Here is a 23,033-nt window from a genome sequence, read left to right as displayed (position 1 = left end):
ATTATTCGCTCAGTTTGATATTATATCAAAGGCCAATCAAATAAATGCAGTTCTAAACGGTCCCGTCAACGAGTGCACATGAAAGGCCGCGGTACGCGAGGAATGGCGACGTCTTGTGAAGCGCACCACCACCCGAAATGATGACTACGATCACCCTGGTAAGCAGCGGCTTGGCTCTGCTCCTGGCATTGTTGAAGTCCATGGGCGACGGTAACCACTTACCATCAGGTGGGCCGTATGCTCGCCGGCCTACAAGGGCAATAAAAAAAACCCGCCAAGAGTGCAAACGACAGAAGAAAAATTATATATCAACACAGATCAATCAAAAAAAGGTGGTCATTGCCACCGGTATTTATCAATCAAACCTTGTTACGATAAAAAGATGGCCATTACAAAAATTGAAAAAAGATAATATGACAACACACATTTCCATGATATTATGATGTTAAAAAGTCTAGTACGTAAGTGTGTAATCACATGCAGTTTATAATCCATATTATTGTTATAATATTAAAGTACATAGAATCTACGTAGGCTACTCTTTGTTTTTTTTCCCATGTTGCGATTGCAAACGACTTTATGACTTCGTATTTTGTACGCGGTGTACAATAGCAGTACGATTTTCCAAAAACGTCCGACAGCAATCTGCTGATTTCAACCTTCGTGATTGATTTAAATAAGCGCGCGCCCAAAGTTAATATGTGGAACAGTCAGAGCAGTTAACCTCGACTTTTAGATGGCGTCTTTCACCTATACGTTAATGATAAAGGGATTTGCGGATATAAACGAGGCTTTAAGATTATTTTATGTTTTTTTTTATTGGAATATTATAGTTTTGTATGTATACCTACGAATTTTAATAACGTGGAAAATTACGTAAAGAAACCGTTATGGTAGTGATTCTGTGGCTGTGACAGTAAGACAACAATTTCTAAATGAATGAATCACTATGTTACTAGGGATAGGATTGTGCGTATTAGGCGACTGCCAATTGGACAGTTAATCTACGAATGGTCGAATCGAATCACCCGGATACCGGTTATAGATAGTTCGCCAAATACCCACATCTTATTGACGGAATGCCAGTTCCGAAGCGACTTGGACGCTAGGAAGCACATCCTCGCCTTAGCGTAACAGCGTAACGCTGTGATTTCGCTCAATAAGGCCTGGACCGTGGCCACGAGTCATGAAAATACATGCCCGTCTTTTGTGACTTCAACATTTTGCAAAAGAGGGCGCCGGGACATGGGAGATCAGGCGTCACGAGTACGGTTTTTTTTTCTACCTATGCTGATCGCCTTGAGAGGCTATTTCAGCTTCTCCTTGACGTGTACGTGAGCTCACGGGGTTCAAACCGGGTGTGTTGCCAACACTGACCTTAGCAAGAGCAGTGCTTCTCAGAATCTACCACCGGATCGGAAACGCGACCCACTGAGAAGATCCGGCGAGAAACTCAGTGGGCAGGACGGATTTTGTTAGATTTCCGCCCTCTTCTATGTGGTTATAAACTTATAGGCTACCTACAAAGTCAGTGTTTTTCGGGTGATGATCCTAACTTTTTGTATTTCAAATCAACACATAAATTTGTCTTTTAGGCACTTCTTAGGAAGGTTCGACGCACGCCCCAACACATTTAGACAGATTTACGAATTTGTCTTGAATGAACTATGATTAGATATTATTATATGGTCGATAGAAATGACGTTTTATTTTCCGAAAAATTATATGGTTATAAATTATGTCCCCGTTTGCGCTTGATAACTTTAAACTCTACAAATACTTGAATATTTGACGCAAATATAATTGAAAATTCTGTTACAGAAGACGAAACGAGTAGAAAACTTAATAAAGAAATAGCGTTTTTTATTTGAAAAATTAATTTGGAATTCACTCCCAAATTCGTATACGTACCTTCATGTATTCTATAATCTTTTACTTTCTATAACACCCGCAGGTAATCCAAACTCCAACATCGAATCAGTATCCTGTTGAGATTACCGGTTCTATTAATAAATGCTATAAATTACTAATAATAATTTAAGCAAATCACTAGCATAAGTACTAGTTGAGTTGCGAAATTTTTGATGGATGCAAAGATTAATGCAAGTTATCATACCGATTCAAAGTGTTGGAGTATTGAGCATGTTTCTTTAACAACTACACATTTACGTCAAATATTAATAAAAACTAGAGGTCCCGCAGTAGTCGAAATTCGACTATAATTAATTGGAATTGTAAGTTTGTACACTATTATGATTGTATTTTATACTTCTATTAATCACAAATTTCGCCAAGACTACACTATAAAAATATTAACAAAGACAAACAATATTTAATCTATTCTCAATATCACAACAGACGACAAGAACAAAAGTTTGACAATAAATAGTATGCATGCATGCGTGTGTGCGTCAAATGCATGGTATGTTGTGTAATGTTTTCTTTATTGATCTAATGTATCTTTTATGCATTATTTAAAAAAAAAAAATTAGCATTGTGCACTTCTTCTCTATATTCTCTATAAGTGTGGAAAATTTCATACTCCTCCGTCCGCGCAATTTTCGTAAAAAGGGATACAAAGTTTTTGCTTCACGTATTAATATATAGATAAATGTTTGCGTGTTTCTTTATAATCAATGCCATTAAAACTATAAATTCGTTTATGCACTCGTACTGTATTAAAACGCGCTCTATAGAAGATATAGCGACCCGCCCTCGCTTCGCTTCGGAAACATTAAAACACACATGAAACCAAAAAATAATAATAAAAAAAGTAGCCTATGTTCATCAGGGACAATGTCGGCTTCTAATGGAAAAAGAATTTTTCTAATCGGTCCAGTAGTTTCGGAGCCTATTCGAAACAAACAAACAAACAAATCTTTCCTCTTTATAATATTAGTATAGATAATAATAGCATTATAGTAATCGTTTATTTTACTTATAATGTCGCCTTTTTTATTTTCATTATATTATTTACGACAGTTCGGATAATTTCCAGTTTTAGTGGTCACGGCCGGCTATTGTATTATGCGTCGACATTTTAAAAGTCTGAAACAATTAAATGACAATAAAAGCGCGGGTTGAAACCGTAAGTCTAAGAATAATTAAAAAAATATGTATACGATTCGTGACAACATAAGAAAATGCTATTGTTTATTTTCCTCAGAACAAACGAAATATAATTCCGTTACAAGTCATTTTCATTAACAGCAGCTGTTTAGGTTGTGGATCGCTTAGCCCTGTGTTAGGTAGGAAAACTGTATAATGGCTCATCGATATATGACTTGTTTGATCCAATAGGTTGTACCAATGTACTTTATTTCTTCTTCTTATCCTTATCCCTCTACGTGGGGTCGGAGCAGGATGTTCTTTTCCCGGTCAGGCCTATCTATCATACGACCTCTCTTTGTTCACACCCTCCTTTCGCATATCCTGTTCTACACAGTCTATCCAATTATTTTTAAGACGCCCCCTCCTAAACCAATATTCGTGTTGATTGGAAATTATTATTGTTCCTACTGGTATTAATGTCAGAAATGTTAAAGCAAACGTTACGCCATTACTGAAAACGCCTTTTTGCTCAAATGGGTAGCGAGCTCACGGCCCTGGTGTTAAATGGTTAACGGAGCCCGTAGACAACAACGTAAATGGCGCCATTCTACTTGAGGAAAGAGTTCTACGACTCAGTTTTACGGTAAAAAGGCTGCCCCACCCTTCAAATCGAAACGCATTACGGCTTCACGACAGAAATGGGCAGGGTGATGAAACCTATCAGTGCGGGCTCACAACACGCCTTACCACCACATTCGAAATGGTGTATGAGATTGACGTGTTTAAGCTCACAGCCAAGTGATTTACGACTTTGTTCTGACCTTAGACAGTTCAGACATTGTTTTAGGTTTTGTGGTCTTCGAAAGTGCACTGAACCAAGGATTTTAATAAAGAAATATTAGTTCCTAAATTAGGTGCCGCTGTTTTAGGCTATGTTTAATATACTTGCTTGTTTGAATAGGTAAACTTCCACCCACATTTCTATCGAGCCGCGAGTAAGGAAATAGATTAGTCCTTGATACGACGACGTTACTGGGTATTGCCAATTTAGTTTTTGTCTGTTTGTTATATTATATAGGCAGTAATGGAATACTCGAATTTATTTCAATTTAACAAAAAAGAATTACTTTAACACAATTTTGAAAATACTCGTATTTGTGTGCACTCAAACGATTGATTGTAGTATTTTCTTATATAGGATTTCATAAGTTATAGAGTATAAAGGATTTTCTGGTACAGCTTCGTGTATGTTTTTTTGTTGTCAAGGTTCCGTAGTCATATGTCGATATATAGAATCCTCAGTTTTATCCGGTCATTATGAGCAACAAAAAAAATTTAGGAGATAATAAGCAATATGAATTAGGGCTTTCAAGACAACATGTATTAAATCCAGCAATATGCCATATAATCAGTACTCAGTACTCACATTAGGAATTGAGACTTGAACTATGTGGGAGAGTAAGTTGAGGATACGACTACTTCGGATGGAGAAGGATAATGGGAAAGTACTTAGGCAGGCTTAGCAATGGTCGGGGATCTAAGCAATCTAAGTGATAAAAAAAATTACTGAAATATTAATACTGATACGATACTGATACTTTAAAAATTGAGTCCATAGAACTCATAGTCTGTGAGTCCAGAGGGGCAGGTACCACTACCCTGTCTATTTCTGTCGTGAAGCAGTAATGTGTTTCGGTTCGAAGGGTGGGACAGCCGTTGCACTGTACACAAAAAAAAAGCTGATACCTTAGAACGAATATCTCAAGGTAGGTGGCGGCATTTACGTTGTAGATGTCTATTGGCTCCGGTAACCACTTAACACCAGGTGGGTCGTGAGCTCGTCCACCTATCTAAGCTATAAAAAATACTTTTTACACCATTGAGGATAATTTTTCAGATGATCCCGTTATCTTTTTTTTTACCATGGCACTACCCGCTACCAGAGCAGAGTCTGTTTCTAACTACTTTGGAGAACAGTACGTCTGCAGAGATAATTTTGGCCTACTATAATGAAATCCTCGCAATATCTCTATTGCTGGAACAAATAATATCGGATGCTCTTCTGCTTTTTAAGCAATAAAAAGCAGAAGGATAATTAGGATAATTTATCCTAATTATCATTTGCATTTTAGTATATTCTAACTATTCCTAATAATTATCAAAGCGTACTTTATTAAAAGCTGATTGTAATGAGAACAAAACAAGTAACATGTCTGCCTTGTAAATTTGTTTACGGAATAAATTCGGTTTCGATTTAACGAACCAGCTGACAATCCATTGATGAAAATGCCATGGGAACTGAAAGTGATAAGTAATACATTACAAATGAGTACGTATTAAGATTACGTCAAGGCTTTTGTACCCGCCCAATGCTTCTCTGCAACACTTAGTGCAAACGGAACAAATGAAATCGAAAGGCTCTCTCTGACTCATAGCCTCATGCACCCGCAGGCTAGTTACTTGTTCAGTACGCTAGTTTGCCTTGACAATGAAAGTAAATTGGGTACTGGACGTGTAACTAGTACTATAAAAACCGGAGCACTTCTTACCGAAATTATTCAGTTGCCAACATCCACAGAACAAACATGTACACCAAGGTACGATATGTATAATAGATGAATTGTTAACATAGCTGATTGTTAACTATAGAGTACATATACCTTATGATGCAAGAATCCTTTTAGGATTTAGTTTAAAAATAATATAATAGTTTATGATTAACTATATTTTTGTTACAGCTGATCGTTGCTCTGTGCGCTGTAAGCGTAGTCCGCGCTGGTGGTCTCCTCGGAGCTGCTCCCTTGGCTTACAGCCACGCTATCGCGGCTCCTGCTGTGGTAACTAAAACCATCAGTCCAGCTGTGTCTTCGGTTTCTTCTTACTCAACTCACACCGCTCACGGTGGCCACATCGCTGCCTACGGTGCTGCTCCAGTCTTCACTAAGACCATTGCTGCTCCTGCCGTCTCTTATGCTGCTGCACCAGCATACTCATACGCTACTGGCCCAGCATATTCGTACGCCGCTGCACCATCGTACGCTTATGCTGCATCTCCGGTTGTGACCAAGACCATTTCTCCAGCTGTTTCCTCAGTATCTTCTTACTCGTCCACAACCGCTCATGGATCACCATCTTTCGCGACATACTCTGCTCACGGTGCTCCAGCCATCGCCGCATACTCCGCCCACGCTACACCCGCAGTTGCGACGTACTCCGCGCCTGTTGTCGCTAAGGCGATCGCTCCCGCTGTAGCTTACGCTGCACCTGCGGTTGTCTCCAAGACCATCAGTCCTGCAGTATCTTCTGTGTCATCTTACTCCTCTACCACAGCCCATGGTGGTTCTTACGGAGGACTCTACGCTGCCCCCGCTGTATCTACCTATGCTGCTGCGCCGATAGTGACCAAGTCTTATGCCGCCCCTGCTGTGGCTACCTACGCCGCTGCCCCCGTTGTGGCTAAATACGCAGCTCCTGCTTACGCCACCTACTCTACCGGTCCCCTGGTTGCCAAGACCTACGCCGCTCCCGCCGTCACCACCTACGCAGCTACAGCCCCGGTTCTAAAGTCGGCTGTCACATATTCTGCTGCCCCCGCTGTGTCTCACATCTCCTTCAGCGGTCACGGTGCCACATACGGTTGGTAAACTGAATCGAAAACTAAATAATACTGTAAATAGTCAAATTAAACGATCTGCCATATAACTATACCAGTTTTTATTTTATCCCGATTAATATTATAATTATTATTTAAGTACTAAATAGTATTAGTTTTTTCAAACACTTACGAGATAAGAACAGGTAGACAAGAACCCCGAGGAAAGAAACTAATTCAGATTACTTTATGTTACAAATAAGCAGGACGGTGGTACCAACCCGTGCTGGCTTATAAAAATCAAAATACACCCTACCTTCAGTACCGAAAATACGAATTTGAGGAGTAAGTAGTCGATGGCCAGAAAGACAAGAATTCTGATGCTACCGATAGGGAAATTAGTAAAAGCTTAAGAACACTAGTCAGTATTGCAAACCCCTTATCTTATGTTTAGCCTTACTCATTTGCATATAATATCCCTTGCCTGGAAATTATAGCATAATAAAAAGCCTTTAACACCTTTTCTGCCTATCTAGGTAATAAAAAAAAAGATAGATAAATACCGTCCTTACAGCGTTGGGTAGCTGATGGTTAACGAGCTCACAGCCCACCTGGTGTTAAGTGGTTACTGGAGCATAGACATCTATCTGCAACGTAAATGCGTCACCTACCTTGAGATATAATTTCTAAGGTCTCAGTATAGTTACAACGGCTGCCCCACCCTTCAAACTGAAACTCATAACTGCTTCATTGCAGAAATAGGCTGGGTTATGGTACCTACCCGTGCGGACTCACAAGAGGTCCTACCACCAGTAATTACGCAAATTATAATTTTGCGGGTTTGATTTTTATTATTCCTTCACCGTGGAAGTCAATCGTGAACATCTGTTAAGTACATATTTCATTAGAAAAATTGGGTACCAATTACACAAATACCCATTGGGCCTGCGGGATTCGAACACCGTTGCATCGCTAGATATGAATGCACCGGACGTCTTATCCTTTAGGCCACGACGACTAATAAAGTACCAGTGTTAGAGTCATTAATTGTTATGTTACGATTAGAAGAAATAGGATGTGATAGGGGGGACATCTCTTGTTTTGACTTTGTTATTAACTAATAATCAATCTCTCATAATGCTGACTGGGCTTATGCATAATACTTTTATAATTTAAGAAATGCTACTATGCCACTAGTCTGCCTACTTTTTTCTAAGAGAATGTACACTTTGATTAATAATTAGTTGATTTTCCGGTTGTACCACTTTTTACTTTTAAGCTTTTCATGTCATTTTACTAAATATTAAGAATTTATAACGATATCGACTCTTTTATAATACCTACAAAATTGCGTGTTTTATTAAACAATACGTCATTATTATAGTTGAAGGTTCTAACTAGGCTTTAATACAAACTTGAATTTAATATATATTTAAACGAATTTAATGGTTTATTACAACATAATGTTGAAAGAAACTTAAAAAAACATTTCTCATAAACATGGGAACCTGATATCGATCCGCCAAAATCATGATGAAAGACGTTTCTTTTAAAATTAATTTTACTACGGCGATACCAACATAAAATGAGCAGCTGATTTTGTTAAAGATTCGACAATCTTGTAGAAGCAGTCATTTCAATTCTTAACGCCACGACGAAAAGGTCAATTCTAAATGACTCAGCTTCGATTTGAATTGTATGAGCCCTCATTTATATTTTTTAATACCAGTTTGTCAATGACAGTATAAAAGTAGATGCAAATCATTTCTAAAATTAATATGTCAATAGAGCCGTTTTAAGATGTACGATAAGGTATGGACGAGCAAATATTAATTTAACTATTTTAACTATTTGTTTTTAAGTGTTAGTGTTATACATGTGTTGTTATTTGCAGATTTTCGTTCTATTGACTGTAGTGGGTGTGAGTGTCGTTTCTGCCAAAGCACAGCTGTTTGCACAGAGTACTCCGAATGGTTACTTAACAAATCCCACCGCTGCGCCAGTGACGTTCCCACCGTTTGGCGCAAATGTTGCAGTGCAGGGACAAAGGTATCCGACGCTAAGAGATTTTTCTAACGTGCCGTTTGGAGAATATGCAACATCTAACCCATTTCAGCAGCACGGAGCTTATGATTGCAGTTTATGTAAAAGAAAATTAAATAGCACAGATGACGAAGTACGAATCGGTTCCCCTAAACAATTTTCTCAAGAATTCCCCCAATCAGTAACATCAACACTTCCAAATTCAAGCGACAGCTTAAATTTTGGCTTTAATGAACCATCATTTCCGACGTCTGACGCATCTAGTTCCGGTCAACAGATACCTGAGTCTTCAGCACAAAATAGCGCTTTACATCGTGAAAATGTGGCCATAATATCTTCAGATCCGAATCCGAATTCTCAGAACTTACAAACCTCAACAGCACCTTCATTATTAGAACAAAATACAAGATCGTATCTTCCTATGACTTCTTCTAAATCTGAGTTAGTTTCTGGTTCGTCATCACAACAAACATCTGAAGAAAGTGAATCTACTTCCTCTATTAAACCTTCATATTCGACTTCAAATTCATTACAGAATTCACTTAAACCAGTGGATACTGGCCTCCCTGAAATTTCGGTAAGATTTGGAGCTGAATCTTCAACAAGTAAACCATACGGAGCTCTTGCTCAAGCACAGTCTCCGTATAATCCGTTGAGCTATGTTCCTCAATCAACAGGAATACCGTATACGCCTCCAGCTCAGCCTTACTCTTCAAATGGTTTCTTAGGTTCTCCTAATTTCTTAGCCGGAATCCCGAAAACTCAGGTGTACTCACCCTTCTCAAACACTTACCCTTATCCTACAGGAATATCGAATCAAGCTTTTGCACAAGGATACTCTCCTTATGGTTTTTCGAACTTTTCTCCTTATACTAGTAATTCGGTATACTCAGCACCTTCCGGGTTCAATGGCATTGGTTTTAATCCTGCTTTATCTGCTCCCAATAATGTGCCAGTATATAGTAACAGTTATTCTACGAATGGAAGAATAGTTTATCCTGGCCAATCACAAATCCCATCTAACTACCCATTTGGTTATAATAGTAATACTTTTTACCAAAATACTGCGTCCCCACCACTGTTTAATTATCAAAATTCGAATTTTAATTCAGCTCAAGCTTCTCCAACTTCAACGCCATTCGTATCTCAACCGTTTAACGCCGGGCAATCTTCTTTTCCTCAGACCCTAGGTGGTTCAGGATTTTTAAATAACGGAGCACCACGCCCAGGATTTTCTAACTTTGGTTCTCCTACAACATATACTCAAACTTATTCAGGAGCTTTGCCTTATAGCGTTCCCGATCTGAGACAGTCTAGTTTTGTTTCATCCACTGCTGCTACGCCAACATACTCGAGCTCACCGTATAGTACTCCTAGTCTGGTACAGTCCGGTTATCCCTCATCTACTGCAGCCACTCCGACTTATTCCACTGCACTTGGATTACCTCAAGTGAATTACAACGGTCAACCAGCTCAATAAAAACGGACACTATTGCGTTTTATAAGACTGTTTCTGTATATTGATTATTTTGTTCTAACATTAATAAAATCCATTGATCGTTCATTGCGTTTTATTTCCAACCTATATTTCAAATATTTTATATCCGATATCTTCTAAAAAGCCTCAGTAATCCTGTCTAATTAAGACAGTTAAAATGCCAAATAAAAGTAAACGACCTTGAAATCACAAATAATACTTCAAAAATGTAAATCCACGTTTCCACAACAGGATCCGTAACTATACTCATCTATCTTCTAAGTCAATAAAAATTAAGTGTTTGTCTGTGAATTTGAATTAAAAACTATGTATAAACTCTTAGTCGTTTGAACTTAATTATTATACCACCAAGAAGAAGATTTAATTTCAATCTTTCTATTATTGTTTGTCCGTGTTAATTTTCGATACGGTCAAAATAATTCTAAAGCACTGTGAATAAAAAATATTTGGTTGAATGTATGTTTTGAATAATTAATAATGAACTTAACTTTAATTTTTATCCCGGAAATATTTCGGATTCATAAGTTAAAAATAAAACTGTAACTGTAACTGTAACGGGGAAACGTACATTACAAATCTGTCATTTAATTTACTTGAAATTGCGGAAGGACTTTTATTTTGAATGGGAAGTAATAAGTCTTTCAAAGAAACAAAAAAAAAAAAGTTCCTTGGATTTATCACGAAATTTACACTGTTTTTGTAAGATGCGATTTTTGAAAAAAGTGTACATATAATAGAGTAGATTACTTAATTTAGAATCAATCATCGTATGTTTTACCGATTAAATTATTATAAAAGTAGATTGTTCAAGTTAGTATCAATCATTGTTTTAGGATGCCGAATACGATCAGACGATAAACCAGTTAGACTCCCCCACACGTAGTGATATAATTATGTTTTGTAGCGTTGCCGCGTTGGTAATCGGGTAACACCAGATGAGCTGTACATCTATCTCATTACAATACCTAGACTATACATATTGAAATTCTACAAATATTCACTATTGTGTTTCGTCTTTACGCTTTTATCAGCCTGGTATGTTTGTTAGTACGTAACGGAATCAATAAGCGTAATTTCACTTATTTCGATACGATTTACTAAAAAAATTGCACATTAGTAACGTCCGATGAAAATACAATAAATTTATAGTTTCGCTCCAATATTTTGAACTATATCAACAGGTTAAAACAAAGATGAAAATAATTGTTAGTTCGGCTACTTGAGTGCATTCTGCGCTTGAGAGTTTTTTTGTTGTTTTTAAAATCGAAATATATTGTTTTTAATTAGTGAATATTTTTACTTTCTTTTATTTATCTATACATATATTAATGCGTGAAGCAATAACTTTGTACACCTTTTTAGGAAAATTGCGCTGATGGAGAAGTATGAAATTTCCCACACTTGTAGAGAATATAGGGAATGAGTGCAGAATGCATTTTTTTTTAAATTATGCATAAAAAGTACATTAAATTATTTAAAAAAAAAATTACCCACACTACCATATATTTGTCACACATCCACGCATATATACTCTTTTGTTTATTGTTAAAGTCTGTGGTCGAATTGAGAATAGATTATTATTGTTTGTCTTTAATATTATTTGTTATTTCGCCTTGGCCAAATCTGTGATTATAAAAGTAAGAGTATAATAAAGAGCCTTTGACTATAGAACCGTAATAATATTCAAACTTATAATTTCAATTAATTATAATCGAATTTCGACTACTGGGGGACGACTAGTTAGTTATATTTAATTGCACCAACAAAGTGATCATCACTGTGTGTACAAAACATTGACAAATTAACAATAAGTACATGACAGATGTCACCTCAATTATCGGTGCAATTAAATTAATTAATATGTATGACGGAATGGTTGTAAAAGGTGCAATTTTATTATGGTTAAGTAACAAAATAATACTTTATATCGTCGGGGAAGACGTTTCAATTGGACTGTAGCTGTTGGCGTAATAACTCTTGTTTTCGCTAATTATATTCTCATCGGAAAACTAGCATTTAGCACGTAATAGATTAGTGCATTTATCCGATAGAGCCGATAGAGCATTTATAGCCACTCCATTTTAACGATTAGTAAATATTATAAAATATATATATATAAACTGTGTTCCAGATCAAGATTTTATTTTTTGGAAAAAGTACCGGTCATTTATTATGTTATTACAGACGGTCATGAAAAGAAAAGAACTGTCTTATTCAACTTGTTTTATTTTTCAATTTCATCCGTGAGTTTTCTTTTGTTGGAAAATTACCAAGCTTGCTTGTTTCCGTACGCGCCATAGCCATGACCAAGAGCATTAGCGCCATATCCTCCATATCCACCATTCAGGTAAGCACCGCCATGAGTGTTGCTGTGCTCACGGTATACTGAAACTTGGGATACGGCAGGAGCTCCATTGTATCCAAGACCAGAGTATCCAGCTCCTGAGCCGTAACCACTGGCATAACTGCCATAGCCAGCACCGAGACCATGACTGCCATAGCCAGAGTATCCGCCAACACCGGAGTATCCGGAGCCAATGTGTCCAAGTCCAGAGTAACCAGAACCGCTGAGTCCTAACCCGGAGTATCCAGCACCGATGTGGCCTAAGCCGGAGTAGCTAGAGCCGTGGCCAATTCCAGAGTATCCAGAGCCAAGGTGACCAACTCCTGAGTAGCCGCCGTATGCTGTGTTGTCGGCAGGAATCACTTTAGTTACCGATGTGTGTGAAATGGCGGGGCCGGCGCCATAGCCTCCTGCTCCATAGCCTCCATAGCTGTGTCCGTAGCCCCCATACCCGTAACCACCATAGCCACTGCCGCCAGCGTAGTTCAGAGCTGCGTTGTGAAGGGCTCCGGCGTAAGCCACTCCAAACAGGCAAGCTGCGATGGTTAAAACCTAAAAAAAAGCACTCAATGGTGATCGTTGCAAAACTACAAAGGTTTTGTAAATCCGAAATTACACTTCAATAATTATTTATGTTTTTTTTTACCTTGATGAACATTTTGCTGGTTACTCTTCAAACGTGATGCGTTGAATACTTTTTTGGTTATTGTTCCACGCTTATATATTGAACACGTAGGAAACATACATTCTTACTCAAGGTTCTGTTAGAATTTTGTAAAACGGACCATGACGGGAATTAATTACGTTTAAGTGCAACATCTGTAATTACGCGCGTTCTCCAAAATTTAATACGAGTACAAGGCGTAAGTTCATTGTTTGCAACAAAAAAAGTGACCTCCAATTCATCTTTAAATGCTCATTATTTGATATTAATTCAAGGGTTTTATTGTTAGGATATCATTTATAAACTAGCGTTCATGGAAGAGAATCGTTTCGCGAATTCGGACTGGATTCTTGATCATATAAAAATTGTAGCGTTTCAATAAAAAATTTTTTTTTCTTCGAAAATTTGTTATTTGGTTGATAGCCTGCCTGTTACAGCCCAGCATAATATTGTAATTTTACATATTTATCGACATGTTCAATGCATTCAATGTGATTACAAGGGAATGTAAAGATTGCTTATATTGTTGTTGATTCTTTTTTGTTTTATATAAATCGTTGGTTTAGACTAGTTACTAATAATTAATAGTTTTATGCTCCTAGTTCCGTGGTCATATTTATCAGAATTATTAAAAAAATCCTATTTTAGATTTCCAAGTGTTAGTTTGTTATCTATAATCATAGAAATTGTGATATTTCTGAGACATTGTTGTGAGTTTTTTTAAAGTGCGTAAATGGTTGAAACAATCTCACGGCCCACCCGATGTGTTAACCAGAGCCTATTGATATCAAGATGTGAATGCCGCCAATCGTCTTCAGACATACATTTCTCATTTGTCTCATTTGTATACCTAGTAAAACGGCTGTCCGGCGGTAAAGTGGCGATTGAATTGTATTTGAATAATTTATAAAATATGTATTATGTTTATTCAGTTTTGCAAATTTAAACTGGTTTTTTCTCGCAATTTATTACTGTGGCTTTTAATTAGCATACGCAGATGATATCACAGGCTGATGTTAGACGATATTATTGAAGCACAGCTGACATTACGTTAGTATTTCTGTTCTGATCAAACAGCAGATATCCTCTGTCTCTTTCTCTCGATCTCATTAGACCATCTCCGTGGTAACAATAGACGGTTACGGAACCGCGTATGCTTACGTCAAACCCAGTGTTCAAGATCAGATGGTAGAGAACGAGGGCATTACTTCTATGGATAAGTAAGCATAGTAGCTCCACGAAGTATAATGGGTCGAGGTCTCGTATCTTCTGATTAAATCCAGACGTTATAATGTAAGGTTATCAAAATTGAGATTCAGTTGATCTAAGCTGTCCAATTTGGCTTCAATTCAATTTATCATTTGACAACAAATAGCTTTCTTGAACACGTTTCCAGTGAGTAAAAACATTCGCAGTAGCTCAACTTATCGTTTTTGTAAAGAGATCTTGATTTATGTCATTTTAGGGCAGTAATTTGTACTGTAAGATATAAATGTAAGAGTAGTAGCTACTACTGGTGGAATATGTGTTCTGTAAGAAAAATTACTTTAGGTACTTTTCATTACATTCACACAACACATAAAATGCTTTTTAAACTATTTTAAAACTAAAGTTTGAATGGTTTTAATCAAAAAAACCACGTTAAATGTTTGGCATGTCTTCTGAAATAATATCTGATAACTATCTGAAATATATATTTTGTAAATACTAATTGCCAGATGTGTTCTTTTCTAACGTAGCCATACATTTTAAAATGTTTCACAGAAAATAGTTCGAAAAAAAAGTTGGAAAATAAACAGATATAATTAAACGCTTGATAATTAGAAACGTTTGATGTACATACACTAAAAAAAGAAGCAAAAATAGTATCGAAACAGTAAATCCATTATTTTTTGGTATACCACATGAGTACAAATCAAGCATGAACCTGCTTACTTAATTTAAATAAAAACAGATTATCAAATAGAAATATTTATTTAAAACGATCACAAATTATTTCTGTTGAAATGTATATAAATAACAAGGAGAAATAAAGAATATTACATATAATTTATAACTATGGACACTGACAATGAAATTGAAGCTCGGTCTATAAAAAGAATATTATGAAACGAATTTATTTGGACAAAAAACATGTAATTTAACAGCGATATGGCAAGAATTTCACAAATATAGGTAATCCACAAAAAAGCTACTTATAATTATTTTTTACCACAAGTATTTGCTACCATAACCACCGTAAGTACCGTGACCATATCCATAGATGCCACCGTATCCTCCGTAACCGCCATAGGAAACAGGAGAATATCCGTAGGACGCTACCGGAGAATGTACGTTATACCTCGAAACAGATGAGATAGCAGGAGCATATGACACATACGATGGCGAATACCCATGGTAGCCGACTGATCCATAACCAAGACCTGATGCGTAGCCGAGACCAGTGCCGTAGCCAAGACTTGACGCGCCATGGAGGTAGCCGGCTTGAGCCATACCGAATAGGCAGAGTAGGGCTGCGATCTAATAAAAAAAAACAGAAAATACCGTTAGATACTAAGCATTTTGTCTGAAATCGACGGTTTCTTAATAAAAAAATTTTTGCTTAGATTGGTGGACTAGCTCACAGCCCACCTGGTGTTAAGTGGTTACTGGAGCCCACAGACATCCACAACGTAAATGCGCCACCCATCTTGAGATATAAGTTCTAAGATCTCAAGTATAGTTACAACGGCTGCCCCACCCTTCAAACCGAAACGCATTAGTGCTTCACGGCAGAAATAGGCAGGGCGGTGGTACCCCCCCGCGTGGACTTACAAGAGGTCCTACCGCCAGTAATACTTTTACTTTTACAGTAATACTAATACTAATACAGTAGTAGTAATACTAATATAGACCTGAAATAGTAAAAGCTCCTTATTTGCGCTTCCTTCATTCCCGTTTTCACTATTCGAGGATTAGAAAAATGCAACTCAATTCGCGACTCAAGATTTATTTATTTATTCGAATATCTAATCGGTACATCGGTACATACACATTATTAAAAATGATTCCAATATCTAGGTATCCAACCGAATAACCCTTGTAAACGCGCTTATCCATATTCACGGATTCTGTATTCGCTGTATGTAACGGCCGTCTGGTGTAGTGGTAAGTGACATGGTCACTACACAAGGGGGTCGCGGGTTCGAATCCCGCCAAGGGAAGATATTTGTATGATAAATATAAATGTCTTTTCCAGGGTTATGGATGTATATTAAATATATGTATGTGTATAATAAAAATCTTACATTTATTTCCGTTATCTGGTACCTGTAACACAAGTTCTTTACGAACTTATCACGGGACCAGTTAACGTGGCGTGATTGTTAGTAAATATTTATTTATATATTTATAAAAAAAAAAAACAAAAAAAAAAAAAACATGGAAGCGAATTAAGAGTTGTTACTGTAATGTTAATGTATGTAACTATATAATATATTTGATACATTAGACTTGGTTATCTTTTCAAGCGTAATATTAATAATACCTCCATGTGCATTATCCTGTCCAGCAATACTTTTTCTATGGTTTTACGGATCTCATTAGTTTTCACATACATATCACACTAATTTATGACACTAAAATTGAAATTAATGTTCATTGATTTTAACAGTTTTATTTATTCGATAGCTACCTATTAACTTCAGATTTATGTTCTTTATGTGAAATCGATCATACTGTGAGTGACTGATAGCTCTCAAATCTGTATTTTCGTAACAAAAAAATGTAAATTTCTTTACAACTGTTTTACTATGTATTATGAAAAAACTCAACAGCCGTAAAAGATGGCCAATTAAAACATTGCAATCACACGTTAATTAAGATACTTTAAACGTTACATTGCGTATTGTAAATTTTGCATTTACTCTAATTTACTAAATAGGAAATGTGTGAAGTACGTTAAAGAAAATATAATGAATTTAAACTGACCCAAACTTAGCTAAATTTATCATTTAAGGTCTCTAAAATCTTTTTTTATTTTTTATTGCTTAGCTGTGTGGACGAGCTCACAGCCCACCTAATATTAAGTGGTTACTGGAGCCCATAGACATCTACAACGTAAATGCGCCACACACCTTGAGATATAGTTCTAAGGTCTCAGTATAGTCACAACGGCTGCCCCACCCTTCAAACCGAAACGCATTACTGCTTCACGGCAGAAATAGGCGGGGCGGTGGTACCTACCCGTGCGGACTCACAAGAGGTCCTACCACCAGTAATTACGCAAATTATAATTTTGCGGGTTTCATTTTTATTACACGATGTTATTCCTTCACCGTGGAAATCAATCGTGAACATTTGTTGAGTACGTATTTCATTAGAAAAGTTGGTACCCGCCTGCGGGATTCGAACACCGGTGCATCGCTTCAACACGAATGCACCGGACGTCTTATCCGTTAGGCCACGACGACTTTTTTTGTTCGCAAGTTTATTGCTCACTTAGTACTAGTGGTTGCGCCTGGTAAATTGTTCCTCTGGTAACCACTACCATTTGGTAACAATGCCACCACACATCTCGAGCTCTTGAGACATGGAAGATTGTACAACGTATCTATTGGAAGACGTATGACCACTTGGTAACAGAAATATGCCACCCTACCATTAGAAAAAAACACATTTACTTATGCATAATTTAAATAGGTTTTAATTAGGCTTACCTTAGCGATCATTTTGCTGTTAATTGTTTGATTCTTGATTGTTGAATGTTTGTTTAAACAAAAGCGTCACCTTATATAGTAATTCCAAAACTCGGAAATAAAGCGACCTCGCCATTGTCAAGACTCCACTAATTTTAGTTAAAACGATGCGTAATTGTAACACAACTTGTTAAAACTCCGTTTATATTATTATAATAATATTTAAATTTTGCTACAATTTACTCGTGAAGGTAATGTAATTAAGCCACGATGTTTTAGGAAGTGCTGGTGCGTCGAGATATTTTTTACATTCGTTATTTAATTAGACGAAGGAATCAGAGATAAAACAATATTTTAAATTGTTTACTGTTATTATTATTATATCGTCATGCACGTGCGTATGGAAAAGTCAATGCCGAAAAAAAAACCGAAATAAGCATAAAAATATCGAATAGAAACGATTTAAGTTTTGGTTTGTTCAATCAAGACAATAAACTTGTACCGTCAAGGTATTTTGAGTGGGTTAATTAAATAAAAAAGTTTTTTTTGCATCGCAAACTTTAATTTGCTATTTCTCTATACAAATGAAATAATTGTATGATAATGTTAATAAAATACAAATGTTTAATCGGTTTTAGTAACAAAATAATAAATAATACAATCTGAATAAAAAAAATTGACAGTCAATTTACAATCGGCTTATACAGCCCATAATTGTATCTATGAACATTTCATAGGGCCCAGATATCACACAACGCTGCCCCACCTATGAATGGTTTCTAGAGCCTAATAAGAAATAGCTCCTGGAAACGAAAAGCTAACATTTTTCATTAAAGCACTAATATAAAATTGAGTGAGATCCCATTAGAATTTCATTTATGTTATTTTTCAAAGACAACGTGGAATTGCGGTGTAGTGGTAGTTTCCAATAAAACGGTTGAGTATAGTTGATTTATTTAAGTAGGTTTATCCTCTTTTTTTTTAAACAAAACGTCATAATGAAATGGGAGCGAAAAATACAAAATTCTTTAACAGGTAACAAGATCAGGATGATACCATCAAGTTTAACAGTTTTTTTCAGAATTCCGTGAAAATTGAACTTAAGCCGCAAACAGAGAAGATTGAGGAAAATATTATTTTACAAACCATTACTTAAGATGGTTTCTGAAATATTTTTGACAAAATTGTCCTATTTTATACTGATTTTCAATAAGAGATACGACGGTCCTTGCGCTGTCTAGTGTATTTACTGAAGCGTAAAAATATACTTATTGCAAATAGTATTAATCGGTCCAATTTTATATTTAGATATATGTATCTACACTAATATACTTAGTCTGGCCATAAATACTGTTACAATTAAAAATAAACAAAATATTACATTTGAATTTGGAATCTGTCATTTTTATATGATTGCTCATTGAGTTTTCTAATTTTGGCGCCAATACGTTGTACAATATTTTGCGATATTAAAATGGAGTGGGGTGATAAAGAGAACCGAATCGCTGTGATTTCATTATACAAAGTAGGTATGGAGCCAAATGCAATTTTTAAAACTCTCCATACGCTTTATGTATTAGTAAAATGTTTGTGTACTGGGCTATTAATAGGTGCAATGAGATCTCTTCTGTTTGCGACAGGAAAAGATCTGGGCGTCCACGTAGTGTTCGTACGAAAAAGGTGGTCAAAGCAGTAAGGGAAATAATTCGAAGAAATCCTGTCCGAAAGCAAAAGATTTTATCTCGGGAGATGAAGATAGCACCTAGAACCATGTTGCGTATTTTAAAAGATGACTTAGGACTTGCAGCCTATAAGAGACGTACTGGTCATTTCTTAACTGATAATTTAAAATAGAATAGTGTGGTAAAATTGAAACAACTACTGAAGCGGTACGCAAAGGGAGGTCATAGAGTGCAACGAGGGCACTATCCGACTTCAGTGATGGTTTGGTGGCGTATTAGCTATGAAGGAATGACTGAGCCATACTTTTGTGAAAAAGATATCAAGACATCGGCACAAGTGTATCAAGATACCATTCTTGAGAAGGTAGTGAAGCCCCTTAACAACACCATGTTCAATAATCAAGAATGGTCCTTCCAGCATGACTCGGCGCCAGGTCATAAAGCTCGGTCTACGCAGTCTTGGTGGGAAACGAACGTTTCGGACTTCATCAGAGCTGAAGATTGGCCGTCGTCTAGTCCCGATCTTAATCCGCTGGATTATGATTTATGGTCAGTTTTAGAGAGTACGGCTTGCTCTAAACGCCATGATAATTTGGAGTCCCTAAAACAATCTGTACGATTGGCAGTGAAAAATGTTCCCATGGAAAGAGTGCGTGCTTCTATTGATAACTGGCCTCAACGTTTAAAGGACTGTGTTGCAGCTAATGGAGACCACTTCGAATGAGCTTTTTATACTTTAAATTGATTTATATTTATGTATTAAACTAACTGTAAAAGTAATAAATGTTATTTGCAATAGATTTTTTTTTCCTTTGTCTCAGTATTTATGGCAAGACTATAAAATATATAGGCATAAATCTACAGTGGCCTTTACGGATGTTCCGTTATAACTACTGAACCGTGCATCCGATTAACTTGAAACTTGGTATCCATGTAGAAAATACATGTGCTTAATGGTAGGCTAATATTTGAGGCGTATCATGATATCTGTGTTCATAGACTAAGAAATCAGTGAACAGTTACATCGTTATTCTTCATTGACCGTCAAAATTTTATTGATACAGAACGATGATCGATTCGTTTTCCCTAGAATTCAAGGTTTTATTTACGTAACATCACGGTCGTGAGAGTAAATTTACATATTTTTTTTAACTGCTAAATGGCCAAGTTGCTCAGATATGGTAGATAGTTCGTCGCTGCTATTAAACCGAAGCTATATTTATTGTAAAATGTGTTCTCGGAAATACATTTTACGTTAAATACAAGTGAAAATTCGAAAAAATGGGAAGAATGGCAAGACGGGATCAAGTTTTGAACCTGTGATCACTCTTTTGAAACACGCATTATACCACTGAACAAAATACCGTTAAATTGTACGATTTTCTAAAAAAAATTAACATTGGGAAAAGTTCCGCTCTAATACCAGGATTCTTGAAAATATAAACGACTTACTTAATATAATATTTATGTTCTACACTACTTAGATATTACAATGCTTTCAGTAGACAAAAAAAAACTTTTCGATTTATTTATTAATATACAATATTCGGGTTTAGTACAGAACTGTCATACACATATAACACATACACATATAAACTAAGATAAATTATCATAAAAACACACAATATCAATGAAAATGTTTTCACCTATGTCTGATCACTATGTATTGAATCACTTATATTTATTGACAGAGTATTCCAATGTTTCAATGACCCATGTTCCAATGACATTCGACATTTGATTTTACATGCATCGAAAGGCTTCACTGAGTTCTTTATACTAATATTATAAAGAGGAAAGATTTGTTTGTTTGTTTGTATTGAATAGACTCCGAAACTACTGAACCGATTTGAAAAATTCTTTCACTGTTTGGAAGTTACACTATTCCCAAGTGACATAGGGTATAATTTTTTTTTTTTTTTTGAACAACATTAGGAATCCTTACTAAAACTCCAATAATGTAACCCAAGATGTAAAAAAATTACCTAAAATATTCTTTACATCGCGTACCCTGCGAAAACTATTGATAATAGAATAAAATAATGTAGTACGACTTTGTAGAACAGATTTTTATTTACAAAACGTGTCGCGACAGTATATGTCTAACTAAATAAAGCTAATATAAATATCGTTGAAATTTTTGTTAAAGACCCGAGCGGAGCCGGAGTGGGACGCTAGCTTATTAATAAAACAAGAATTGGACTCTATATGAACTTTTTTCATTTAGAGCTGTGATGATTTTGCATCGTAATCTATAAGACAGAGCACGCGATCTGCACATTAGACGATAGAAGGTTTTTATTACGAGCGATCGCAATACGCGATTTGCGGCCATATATGTCGTTCGTACATGTTTCTATGTGTAACGATAACGTGTGTGGACGATAAAATGTTATGATATATGCGGAATCCTAATTTATAATATCATAGAACTAATTGACGCGCGTAAAGATTTTGACGTCGCTATATATAAACTTTGCCTACACATAGAACTACGTAAGTATTGACTATTAACAAAAACGAATAATTTTTAATAGCTTTCCGTAATACTCTTGCTGAATGAAGATCGAAAATAAAAATAAGCCACACGAAACCCCTTCATTTGATTTGAAAAAATATATCTAGCCTTTTGCTGTTATCAAGGAATGAAATTTCTATGTAAGTAAAAAAGGTATATAGCTTACAGCTTACACATTGAAATGATGCGCTTCCTCAAAATATACTGGTTTTCGTATTACCAAACTCTGACCTTCCGACTACGTAATATGATACGACTATAAAAACCTCTTGGGCTTTATGATAGGGCATTATCGTATGCCATTTCAATGTGGAACCACGTTGGACTGTGAATTTTAAATGTTAAGTAAAGTATTATTACATTTTACAATATCTCAAAGTCTCGACTTACTGCCTAAATTGACTGAGTGTTTTATTTTGACTTTAGTAATTGTTTTAATTTATTTGAACGTTTATATTGATGAGTAGAGTTTTTTGTGTTTTAGACTTCTTTGAATTATAATCAGATGAGCTACAGCTGTATTCATTTCAGATGTTCTTTACCTAAATTGCATTTACACAGATTAGAGTATTTTGGATATTTTGCCAAACTATTTTGAAGCATTTCCCACCAAACGAAAAGTAATTCTCGGGTTATATAGGAAAACATAGCGTGCTGCCTTCTTGAGACGTGAGTCGGTGTATCACTTAAATTGGAATTCCATTTTTTTCCTCGTCTACGCCAAATACCCTAATCAATTTCGGAAATTCTTACAATTCATTTCGTTTATCAAAAGTACGTTTTATAGATTATCACGTGCTCTGATTACAGAAATCCTTATATAGATCTTGATTTAATGGGGTCTTGTCACGATCTCCGTATAAAAAACGACTCCGACGAAGTCCATTCACGTTTTCGCTTGAGTCACAATTGACACAGTTTTTGAAAATGATTCTTAATTTTGACCCATATGGTATAACAGTATT

At 36.1% G+C, this 23,033-nt stretch overlaps 4 protein-coding genes across 4 annotated transcripts; 2 read left to right on the top strand and 2 right to left on the bottom strand.

The window, feature by feature from the left end:
- Nucleotides 1-5,620: 5,620 nt before the first annotated feature.
- On the top strand, nt 5,621-6,756 carry CPFL4 (cuticular protein CPFL family 4). Its single transcript, NM_001163904.1, is given in 2 exon segments — nt 5,621-5,648; nt 5,790-6,756. Coding segments are annotated over 2 exon segments (918 nt in total). The 5' UTR covers nt 5,621-5,636; the 3' UTR covers nt 6,696-6,756.
- Nucleotides 6,757-8,255: 1,499 nt separating this feature from the next.
- Nucleotides 8,256-10,248, top strand: LOC101736296 (uncharacterized). Its single transcript, XM_004932699.5, has 2 exons — nt 8,256-8,455; nt 8,538-10,248. The coding sequence occupies exons 1-2, from the start codon at nt 8,444-8,446 to the stop codon at nt 10,164-10,166; spliced, it is 1,641 nt and encodes a 546-aa protein (XP_004932756.1). The 5' UTR covers nt 8,256-8,443; the 3' UTR covers nt 10,167-10,248.
- Nucleotides 10,249-12,450: 2,202 nt separating this feature from the next.
- CPG23 (cuticular protein glycine-rich 23) lies at nt 12,451-13,219 on the bottom strand. The gene is made up of 2 exons (NM_001172822.1): nt 13,175-13,219; nt 12,451-13,080 (listed from the first exon to the last, which is right to left on the bottom strand). The coding sequence occupies exons 1-2, from the start codon at nt 13,184-13,186 to the stop codon at nt 12,451-12,453; spliced, it is 642 nt and encodes a 213-aa protein (NP_001166293.1). The 5' UTR covers nt 13,187-13,219.
- A 1,931-nt stretch (nt 13,220-15,150) lies between these two features.
- Nucleotides 15,151-17,933, bottom strand: CPG22 (cuticular protein glycine-rich 22). The gene is given in 2 exon segments (NM_001173312.1): nt 15,151-15,712; nt 17,890-17,933. Coding segments are annotated over 2 exon segments (324 nt in total). The 5' UTR covers nt 17,902-17,933; the 3' UTR covers nt 15,151-15,400.
- Between the last annotated feature and the right edge of the window lie 5,100 nt (nt 17,934-23,033).

This window comes from Bombyx mori, chromosome 23, assembly GCF_030269925.1.
Source record: "Bombyx mori chromosome 23, ASM3026992v2".
NCBI lineage: Eukaryota > Metazoa > Arthropoda > Insecta > Lepidoptera > Bombycidae > Bombyx > Bombyx mori.
The sequence above is the reverse complement of the archived record's forward strand: the minus strand, read 5'-3'. Positions and strand labels throughout refer to the sequence as shown.